The sequence below is a fragment of the Typopeltis vanoorti genome, chromosome 10 (genome assembly GCF_054136105.1).
Source record: "Typopeltis vanoorti isolate ZY-2024b chromosome 10, IOZ_Tvanoo_1.0, whole genome shotgun sequence".
Lineage (NCBI taxonomy): Eukaryota > Metazoa > Arthropoda > Arachnida > Uropygi > Thelyphonidae > Typopeltis > Typopeltis vanoorti.
In genome coordinates this window covers 53,705,001-53,717,123 of record NC_143558.1, presented here as the reverse complement: position 1 = coordinate 53,717,123, position 12,123 = coordinate 53,705,001, and the positions used below count along the sequence as shown (strand labels likewise).

Sequence of the window (12,123 nt, the reverse complement as noted above, 5' to 3'; positions counted from 1 at the left end):
CAGACATAACACTTTTCAGCACTGCAATATTATCTTATATTTGTTATCTAGGCACTTCTGACTACATCTACCCACCTACCTCTTGGTCTTCCTCTAAGTCTTTTTCCTACCATCTTGGTATCAAACATCTATTTTGATAAACCTTTTGTCTCTCCTATTTAAGTGACCATACCATCTCAGATTAGCTCTGCTCAAACATTTTTGAATTCTAACAATGTCAAGTCCCTTCTTAATATTTCATTTTTAGTATGATTCTGCCCTTGACGCCACCTGTTCATTCTTACAATGTTTCTTAGAACTCTCATTTCTGTGGTCTCTAGTCTTAACACATGAAGTTGTAAAACTTTTGTACAGACAAAAGTTGAAATGCTCAAACACACTTCAATTCTAACTCCTGATTTATAACTTCAATATAGCAATATAGACTGTGTATTGCTCAGTATAATCTTTTATGTATCCCCGCATAACTGTAGCTTTACTTTTGTCATATGCTTTTTCGAGGGCTACAAAACTTAAATACAGATCCTTGTTATATTCCTATGAGTTCTTAACAATTTGTCTTTAAGTGAAAATCCATGACAATCTCTATTTGGCCTGAACTCAGCTGATTCTTCGTGAAGCTTGCCTTCCATAATCTTTCTTAGAATTTTGTCAAGTATACTTAAATCTTACCAGAAATACTCAACAGTGAAATTCCTCTTTGTATAGATAGTTACAATGAGAACTCTACTTCAACATCTCGAATTAGACCTTCTGACTAGGTGTTATAAATATAGTGCAGCCACTGTAAAAGTTTTATAGCTTCATATCTGAGCATTTATGGGTATCTGAGCACTGTAAAGTTTTATAGCTTCATATCTGAGCATTTATGGGTTGAATATTATCTACTCCAACTTCCTTTCCATCACATTTCAGGCTTTTGATATTCTACTACCTCAAGTATTGATATGTACTTCTGCATTCCTCTTAAATATTCTATGTCATCACTTGTTTAACAATTTTTTTGAAGTAATTACTCTAGATATTCAGAGTATCTGTGCCTTCAGTTTTTATATCACATTTATCACCTTGAATTCTTTTAGTACTCTTTCCTCCATTTCAAAATCTTTTCAACAGCCTTCAACTTTGTTATCTTCTTGATATTTATACTCTTACCAAAGTTTCCTAATTTTTGTTTAGCTACTTTCACATAGCTTACTTGTTTTACATTTTTTATGTATTTTCTTAGGACATCTGCCAACTAACTTGCTGGGAACTTTCAATATGTTTTCTTCTTCTGGACTGTCTCTTTAAATTTTTCCACCAAACATGGAATTTTGATGTTTCTATACTTGAAGACAACTTCATCACATGCCTCCCTAGTTGAATCTCTGTGTTTCATTCAGAATTTGCCAATGACTCCAAATTTGGGTTCTTATTTTCTCTTTCATTTTTTTGTTGAATATTTAGGTAGATGAGTCTACAGTTCACTTGTAAAAGCTGCTCAACTTAAATTCTTTTTTAAATCTTTCTTACATATTTTTCTTTTCTGTAGGATATTCATTTTTATCCTTTTTAAAATAAAGTGATGTTCACTTCCAATTTCAAATCTCCTATATCGCTTGTATCCTGAACTTGTAAGAATATACCACCATCAAAGATAACAAATGTTATTTTTGATAGTGTCAATAGGAGTTTTCTTTTTTTCTTGTCTTCTCTCCATGTGACTTTGTGTACATCTTTATGTTGAAATGTTGTTAATGATGACTAGTCCATGAACAGAAATCAAGCAGGAACATATTATTATTAGCTTTGCTCTTTTCTTCAAATTTTCCCAAATATTTCAATATGCCTGGGATTCATTTTCTATCCTTTTTCAGGTCTCCAACAAGGACCAGCTTTTCTGTTTTCTTTATGTAAACAGCATTCTCTAACGATGAAAAAAATTTTGCTGCCGCTTCATTAGGAGAAACTTCTGTGGAACCATAGGAACAAATAAGTCTTCTTGTCCAATTACTCATTTCGAAATTTGTCAGCATATCCATACTTGTAATTGCCTGCCAATGAAGAAGTTATTCTTGTGTTTGATGTTGAAAGCTACTGGTATTCCTTCCTTTCTCTGATCACCACTTTTTGAATATCACATCCATATTTATTATTTAGTAGTATCTCATCTGTTTAAGTCTTCTGTCTCAGTAACATCACTCATCAGCTTGGTTGGCCAAGTGGTCAGCTATATACCCTCTCCAACCGACAGATGTACGTTCAAATCTCACTATGGGTGTGACTGTCTGTAAGTGGTAGATGAATTTCATCTTCTAGTGCAAGATCACCACCCCACTTACTGGAAGCCTAAAGTAGTTTGAAAAAGTTCCACGTTTGATCTCTAGAGCAGGTTTCCAGACCAAGAAAAAAAGTATAAAAGATTAATAAAAATGGAAAAATAAATCCTTAACCCACCCATAGTACTAGTGTACCAGGTGTACAACCTTTTGTGGGTGGGAATCAAATAAAAAAAATTATGCCTACATGATATTTCTCTAGTCCTATCAGTTCAATTTCTTTTTCCATTGATGCTTGTTATACTAATGGTGTTTACTGTGAATCTTGCTAATGTTGAGTTTCTGGTAATTGATTTTTTGCGGTTTGCCCTTGTTCCCTGACAAAACCAGAGGGACTCTTGTTTGACCAAGCAATGCCTCACCTAGCATAAAATTTCATCATGTTTTACCATCACATTTTATTTCTGGTTTAGAAATATCTACTAACTGAGCACATCATAGAAGGTGAGACTGAACGTTAGGTCAGAAGGCCTTAATCAGTTCTCCCACTAATCATACTGAAAGCACTGGCTTGTGTTTTCAGTGTTTTTGCTAACCTGTGTTTGCATTCCTTAAAGGTTATATGGAAGTCTCCTCCTATCTGGCTGTAACCCTTGAGCAAGCCCAATATAGGATATAACAGATAACATATATGTTCTTCCTTCAGCTAAACTGGAAGAACAACCGGACATTAAAGTTGAGTTAGTAGCTAAATCAATAGCTCTTATATCTCAACAAGTTTAGCTTCCATTAATGGTGACACTAGTCATGGTAGTAACTGTTACAATAATGCATGTATTATTTCCAAGGTACTATATGTTGTACATTACAAGATACCAGAACAACTTGATATGCATCTAATGAGCAGTCTGTGGTTATGATATTGCATATACAAACTTGTTTTGTTTCTGCTTATCCAGTATAAGCTGCTGTAGTTATTTCCTATATGTTATGAAATATATTGCACCAAACAGTTTTGAAGATTGAAGTCTGCTTTCTCAGACCACAAGAAAAATAAATAAATAAATATATCTTCTGGTAACAAACAACAATTAAGATTTCATATGCACCATCACATTTGGAGAATATAACGTTTACATGCCTGGAAATGAGAGGAAAGAGATGATCCTTGAGAGAGCAAAGAGAAGACAGCATCACTGAACAATTTGAAAGCAGCGAGGAATGCTACATTTTCTTCCAGAAGCGTAGCAGGTATAGGCGATACTAATAATACTTGATTGTTGATGGCTGTTATATGGGATGTAGTATTAACTTGCAACCCATCTTCAGGTTGGTCCAGTTCACCTGGGATCCCTCTGCAGTCCCAGTTCCAGCTTCAACGTTCTATTCAAGATTGTGAAATAGCATCTCAAAATCCAAGTTCTCAACATTTTATCCTCTAGATCTGGTTTACAATATTTCATCAGCCTGCAAATTCAGGACCTACCTTACACAATGCTTTGGATCCAGGTCTCTGGTCTTACTCTTGAATGAGATGCACTTATAGCCTCTTCAAGAAGACTCTGCTATATGTCCCGGTGTTCTTGACTGATATTTGCTGCATGTTTACAGTCTCATTTGTCTGTGTGAAAAAAAGTAAAAAAAGTTATGTTGCATGAAAAGCATCTCTAAATAAGATGCTAGCACACCTTTGGTTAAAAAAGTCCTTTTATTTCAGGCAAATATTTCTCACATCATATCAGTGATAAGAATTGAAGTCAGTCTGTTCCAATCAAATGGTGCATGTGACATCATCCTTTCAACTGCATTACTATGATGATGCAGTGATGACATTACTATAGTCTATATTCTGTAGCTGACTACATTGGGGAAATCCATGTGATGTGTCAAATCGGTATTATGCATTTTTTTAAATTTTTTTTAAACCTTTGTGAATGTTTTAGAGAGACGAGCAATGGCAACAAGGAACAATCAATGGCACCAGAGTGCATGGCTCTAATGCTTGTTAAAGAGTGTCTTCATTACTATATATTATTAGGTGATGGGATTATTTTACTAAGCAGTAATCTCAACCTCCCAGACACCCAAAGAGATTAACAATAATCTCAATTGCCAAAACACTTATCAAAATAGTATCTGAGAAGTTGAGATTATTGTTAGTCTCAAAGAGTAACACAAATTCTGTGCAACAGGTAGGAGTGGCCAATCCCTATTATATATACCACCTTACAGAAAATGTGGGGTAAGTTTATCATCGAGATGTTTCCAGGATTAACAAAGGAGTGATGAATATATATGCACTTGGAGAGAGAGAGAGAGAGAGGGGGGGGTATAACATGACCAACAGAAATGATAACTATCATTGATACTGATTATGAATCTGACATAATTAGAGAAAAGTGGAGGAATCATGATGACCAGGTGGATGGAGTAATGTCCATGATAATAATATCTATAGCCACTGTTGTCTATGTTAAAGTTATTGGAGTGAGGCTCTGAGAAAAAGATCAACTATTAAGGAGAATGTTCCTGTTTGGATAATATCAAGCATTGTTATGACAAATGGCAATTTTTGATGCACCATCCCAAATGTGAAAATAATATTCTATGGCTCAACAAATTTAAAATTTATATAGATTAGGAATTGTATAGGTAAGAAGTAGAAAAGGATACCAAATTTACTTTTTGGTAGATTTGGCATCCTTTTGGGGATACCAAATCGGGGACTAGGGAGGCTATGGATGTGAAGTGTTGTGGCACAAGAAAAGAAATCTCATTTTGACTGAAGATCTGGGTATTGTCAACGATAAGGATGGCAGTGAAGTGAGATTTCTGAGTATATTTCATTATATAATCATAAAATTATATAAACATAATTGTTAGATTATATAAACATCATTATATAATGATGAGAATCAATTTTTATAGAACACACCATATGTAAAAATCTTACCCCATTTTCATCTTTAGGATCTGTAAGCATAAAATCAAATACTGCATCTATATTGGCCATCTTCATTGCTGCTCTATAACAGTGGACAATACAGGTTACTAAAATATGTATATTCTAAGCATGTTCTTTGTTATGCATACACAGTGCAGCAAAAAGTAATAAGACTGTATTCAAATAAATCAAACTATGGATAAGTAAATTATTTTCTTCCATTCATTTTAGAAATTATAAAAATAAAAATTTTTATAACACAGTTGTAAAGTCCATAATTTCTAAAATGAATGCTGATCACCATGCAACACTAAAAGAAAGGAAAAAAATTATTTTCTTATTTATCTCTCTAATTCCCAGGGGACTGAATAACACTTGTTATGGTATTTGTGCACATTTGTTGACATTATTACATCAGCATTCTTTCAATTTCAACTTAGGAACTGGAGGAAAGTCTACTGGGGAGCCAAGCCAGGAGAGTAAGGAGGGCAGTTCACCACTGCAACCTAGTTGGAGGCTGCTGCATGATAACATACCTGCTTATACTTATTTTCTCTCCAACAAATGTTTCAATATCTCTAAGTTAGAAACAGCTGGTCAGACTATTTCCTTTTGGAATGAATGACCTTGTGGTAATCAAAGAATGTAATCAGCAGGATTTTGATATGTTTATTTCTGAAAACAAACTTTTTTTTTTTTTTTTATCTTGCTGATTACTATTCTACACTCTGGATTTTGATCTCAGATCATATTGAAAGCAATTCAGGTTTCCAGTGAGCCTTTCCTTCAGCTTGACACATAATCTGATATTGATCAATTTTTCCATTCTTTGGGTTCTGACAGATACTAGATAACAATGAAAAAAAAAGAAAAAAAAGAAAAAAAAGAAAAAAAAAGCAACTTATGGACAACTGGTTTGAAGAGCACACTTCTATGCTCCCTCCCTCCCACTGTAATACTTGTGTTATAATTTTTTTATATTAAAATATTTTAATATAAATTCACACACATTTGACATTTAAAAATTCTAAAAATAGATTCAGCTTTTAACTATAGCACAAATGCAGTTCACTTACAAGATGCAAAGTAGTCAGTTTGGAAGATGACGGTATTTAATGTTAGATTTCAAACATGACACCAAATGTAATGATTTTTTAACTACTGACTTCTTCAGGGTATAGTGAAGAAACGTCTACAAAAGCATCCAGCAGATATCCAAACTAATCTTAAAGCTAAAAAATTATATAACTGAAGTATAAATGGAATAGGCAACAAAGAATAATTTACATGGATAATGCCAGAAGGTGCAACAAAAAATCACATGCACTATATATATATATATACACACATATCAGTGGTGAATATTCCAGGTGTGCAGTGCTCATCCACGAAATATCAGTATCACCCATATTATATTTTTGTATTTATTCCCATTAAAGACTCCCCCAATTGTTTGCAGAATTAAAACTGAACATAATATACTAATGCTTCATTGTCCTCTTCAGGAGGGTAATAAAGCATTAGTGCTTCATTAAGAAGGTACATTTCGCCGTGTAAACATTGCATCACATTCACGTTAATAGTCTGGGTGTGCTTTCGAAATGTATACACCTCTGAGCCCTTTGAAAAGATGTAAAGAGGGAGCAGCGGGTCTTCCAAGATGAACTGTCCCTGATATCAAAATAACCTTACAAAGAATGGTTATCCTAGAAAATTAATACACAAGATTCTTTTCTGTGACCTCCCCACAAAGACAACCTGAAGATATACATTATAATTCTACCATAGTGATTCCGTTTGTGGGGACAATTTCCAATAAGATTGCCAGACTCCTCAAACTGCATGGAATACAAGTGGCTTTTAAACCTGCACAAACACCATTCCCCAATTTTTACTATCTCCGAAAGAGAGTCATCCATTTTTTAAATATGCCGGAGTTTACAACATCTCCTGCTCGTGCAGCTTGAACTATATTAGCCAGATTTCAAGAAGTTTTGAAATCAGGAAGAAGGAATACATAGGAGACGTCAATAATAATAGGGAAGACAAATCGGGGTTAGCCTTTCATTTTGCTAGGACTAACCATATGATAGAATGGGATAAAAGCTCAATGCCCTACTTAGGACTTCTGCTCCCGAATTATAAAAGAAGCCACAACAGTTCTCCGTTCAGAACAAAACCTTAATAGAAACCAAGGATTGATTGTGCCCAAGATCTGGAAGACCCTCATTAGATCTTTCAACATGCCAGAATTAAATTTTGCTGCCAACTACAGAGCGTTACTACATAACAACTAGCAGATCATACACGTGCTATGCGTGTGATGTATGCATTCTTCTGCTTTTATAAAAATGCAATTGTATTCAGTTCATTTTATGGTTTTAGTGTAAACAGTTTTAACGTTTAAGTGTTCTTATTTTTATACATCTTTTACCATGATGAAGCCAACAGCCACAGTTGGCGAAACTAGTTGGTATAACTTAGTTTTAAAATAAATTTGACCAAAAAAACAACCCAAATAGTAGTCATTCATTCTCCAAAAGTGTTTCTACTCATACTTATTCTTTCCTATTCTCATGTCTTATAAATGATGGCTCACATATTTTCATCTTTGAGTATTTCAAATATACCAACCAAATATAGCATTCTCCTTCATTGTTGTTTTCTAATAAATCCTAAAACAGATTGTTCCCCCACTCTACGCAGAAGTATTCAAAGTTATCCTGCAATTAATTGCATTGGACCAATTAAGATGAACGCTGATGCGCTATGCCCTCTCAAAACTTTCATACATCGATAAAATGCAATCACATGGTCATGGATGTCCACAGAGGGAGGGGGACACTTCCCCCAGGGACCAATTAAAATATTCCACAAATTATAATCGTAAAATTAATTGAGATATATAATCTTACGCCCTAGACTCTGGGAATGCTTTGTCTGTCTTGAAATTTTATTATGGGTTGGCCTGTTTCAGCCCACAGCAGGGTAGCCATAGAACATATTATATATATATATATATATATATACTGATATACACACACACACACACACACACACACACACACACACACACACACACACACACACACACACACACACACACACACACAGTATATTATGCTGCAGAGAGAAGCAAAGCTATCTATAAGTTCCCAGACTAAGTGCAAGTGACACCATTAAGTAATCAATGGTTGTACTGTTTCATGAGTTAAGTTCATTGATTGTCACCATTGTATGTTGCATTGTTTTCATGTAAACAGTGTAACTACCCAGTTCTTTAATGTGTTCTGTGATTTTTAAAATTAGTAAGAAAAAAATGCAAAGCATTTGCTTCGAGTTTTGTTTTAAGCTTGGTAAACTTCTTATGAGAGACCTTTGAAATGCTAATCTTTAAAGGTACCTGTGGCACGACTATAAACAATAAATTACACTATAACAACAGTATTTAACTTTAATGAACTGAAAGTATGGATATTTTGTACTGAAAATAACAGTACATCATCGGTGCATAGAAAACAAGCAAATCAAAGAAACGGGAATACAAAGTACATAAGCACTTGGAGGTTTACCAATTAAAAACTGTTGCCATGTGCTAGAAATGAATATTAATAAATAATATTATTAAAAACTATTTTTGATGGTTACATAAAATAAGAATCTCCCAAACTTATTGGAGAGAGAGAGAGACAATCATTCTGATTCAGATTTGGCCGATGTAAAAGGGCTTCGCAACTTTCTTTGAAAAGGTGTTCATATTTAAACCAGTTTCTATGGAGAAGACAAGCTTCATCCCACTGGATACTGTGTTTAGTGTCAATACTATGTTGGCCAGATGACTTTTGAGGTTTCATGTATTCGATATAATACTGATGTTCATTAATTTTTTTCCACAGAATGGCCTATCTGCCCAAAATATATTAGATTACATTCACAAGGTGTCTGGTAAACGCCAGCTAATGATAGAGGTGACCGCTTGTCTTTTGTAGATGGCAACAGATGAGAAATTTTGTTGATAGGAAAACATATGGGAATAACATGTTTCTTCAAAATTCCACCAATAGATGCCAGAAATATAAGGGATTGGAACCCTGCAGTCTGTTGAAGAATCCTGAGGTGTTGGAACAAAGAAGTCAATTATCTGTTGGATTTGATTAGGGTTGTAACCATTAAATTCCATTAACGTTTTGATAGTGAGAAGTTTTTGTTGTAAGCTTGAGGAAGAGGAGCACACATTATGTGCACCATTAAAGACTTGATAGCACCAATTTTTTTAGAGGTGTGATGAGTAGACTTTTGATGAATGTATCTGCCAGTAAAGGTAGGTTTCAATAAACACTGGTTGATAAATTACCAGAGGTTGTGCATGTAAGAAGGATGTCCAAGAATGGTAAACTACCAGCCTTTTCTTTTTCCACGGTGAATTGAATGTGGGTGAAGGCTATTGATCTGTGTAGGAAAGTGGTAAGTTCATTTTCAGAATGAGGCCAAACAGCAAAGCCATCATCAACATAATGAAACCAATGAGAGAGGGTTGGTCTGGACGATACCTTGTTCTCATCCATTCATCTTTAAGTTTTGTAATCTCATACTTGGTCATTTGTGAAACTTTTATAGTTAAAAATCACAAATACTCTTTGTATACATTTTGTATATAAAACAAGTAGATGTTTATTTCTTCCAATATACAGGGTGTTCGGGATAAATTTGACATATTTATAATTAATTATATTTTTCCGTAAGTTACATGTATTAACACACACTTCTCTTCATTTAAAAGTTTGAACCCTTCTTCATTCATATACAAGATGTCAGAAAGGATGGATAGCTGGAACCCACCTGAATCATGGAAGAGAATAACTTGTATCATGATGATTCGTGCCCGCCATCAAAATAAGGATATTACGACTGCTGCCCAATGCTCCCTGAATACAGTAAAAACAATCAGGCATGAACTAGAGACTTGCAATGGTGACTACGAGGATGTAGCAAGAAGAAAGATCCCTAGCAGACGATCTGATTGCGTTCGTACAGCAGAATTCCTCGCAAATCTGCAGGAACAGGTGTTGAAGAACCCTGGCATTGGAATTCGGGCTTTGTTCGTGGAGTTGCTAACTGTAGTCAAGCCCTGGATAACAAGGGTAGCCAATGGTAGGCCGTATGTATGGCAGCAGGATTCGGCCCCTTGCCACACCTCTGGGAAAAGTCAAAAATGGTTGTCTGAAAATTTCTACGACTTCACCAGTCCAAATGTTTGGCCTCCAAACTCCCCAGACCTTAACCCCATGGATTATTTTGTATGGGGCGCAGTTGAAAAAGACACCAATCGCACTTCCAGTAATACAAAAGCCCAGTTAATGGATAAAATTAAAACAGTTTTTGCGGCCCTTCCCAGGGAGACTGTAGCATCAGCTTGTTCGAGGTTCCGAAGCAGAATTGAAGCTGTGATCGATGCTAATGGTGGTTATTTTGAGTAAATCTTGTTGATAGTATTGTAATTAACTCTGCCTGTAATGTTTTTTTGTCAATTCATTAAATTTAATAGATACAAAGAAGATTTTCTTTTTCCTTACGAAACTGTCAAATTTATCCCGAACACCCTGTATATATATATAACATATCCAATAAAGTATGAAAAAATTTAGAGAAAAGAGATCAGCACCTTAGCAAAATTTACTTTCCTAAGTTAAATAATTTAAACATTTGCAATCCAAATTTTTGATAAACACTAGAAGTCTAAGTATCTTTTAGCTAAAAAAAAAAAAAAAAAAAAAAAAAAAAAAAAAAAAAAATCAGCTAACGCCTTTTTATTCCCGTATACGGGAGTAGGCGAGGCCATTTAGCCCTATCTAACTTTTGGAGACTGAGTGGGCAGTTCAATCTCCACTGGTACCCAATCAGAGACAGATGGCCCAAGGCTATCACTAATTAAGCGGTACGCAGTGAAGAGAGACGGCTCAAATGTGCCGCCATCTCGTGGTCTCTAACCCTAACACAATATATTTAATGTCTGAAATAATGTGAGTTCTACGGTCGATTTTCTTGAGTTTACAGGACGAAAAACCCGAGTTTCCGGGAGGAAAAACCTGCTTGCCCGTGCCAGAGATCGACTAACTCGGGAACCGGTCGAAAAAAGGCTTAGAAAAATTTCCTCTAGTCGCCGACTAGACTCGAAACCAAGACTTCCTTCGTGCGGCCTAGCGCGGTGGTGTGCAAACGCCACATCCACTGAGCTACACAGGCTCTATCTTTTAGCTAATATAGAAAATTTTATATCCCTAAAATTTATGATTATAACATAAATACCTATTCTGAAAAATTACTCCACGTATTGTCTCAAAAGGATTAGAACGTGTTCTAGCTCTTCTCATTTCTTCAGGTTCTAGTTTATCGAAAACATTCTGTAAATAAATTTTTTACTATAATTAGAAAAGGTTCAGAAACCTAAAATGTGTATGGACACACATGCAAAATTAACAAATATCAATGCAGCTGGTGAACACAGAAGCAAGTAACACTGGATTTCATACATTTTTTTTTTATCAGTATAGTAAAGTACAAATAACAGAACATATTCTGATATAACTTATTTTAATAGAATTAACTTCATTTAAATACATTTCATGTAAAAACAAAATAAACAAGACCGATTAAAAGCTGCTGATATTTTGCTCACAAATAACATCCTCAGAGCACAAAATCATGTGTCACCACAGAATACTAAACACCATCAAATGACTCTTGGAAACATTTCCAACTGTAATGGGGTGTGTGGGGTGGGGTGGGGGGAACTAAAGCACTAGCATGGGTCCCATGACTAGATATGTAAGTAGCCTATAACAAGTGAGCTGGAGGTAGTCATAAAATAAATAGCCTCCCAAAATTTTGGTAAATTAAAGCAACCATGTTGTTGTTATA

At 34.9% G+C, this 12,123-nt stretch overlaps 1 protein-coding gene across 1 annotated transcript in view; it reads right to left on the bottom strand.

Annotated features, from left to right (window-relative positions):
• Nucleotides 1-12,123, bottom strand: part of Cmtr1 (Cap methyltransferase 1) — a 378,564-nt gene that overhangs the window by 232,831 nt on the left and 133,610 nt on the right. Inside the window, exons 8-9 of the mRNA XM_090398617.1 lie at nt 11,512-11,606; nt 5,215-5,287 (exon numbers count right to left, since the gene is read on the bottom strand). Coding sequence (XP_090254743.1) covers nt 5,215-5,287; nt 11,512-11,606 — 168 coding nt within the window. The remainder of the gene's footprint in view (nt 1-5,214; nt 5,288-11,511; nt 11,607-12,123) is intronic.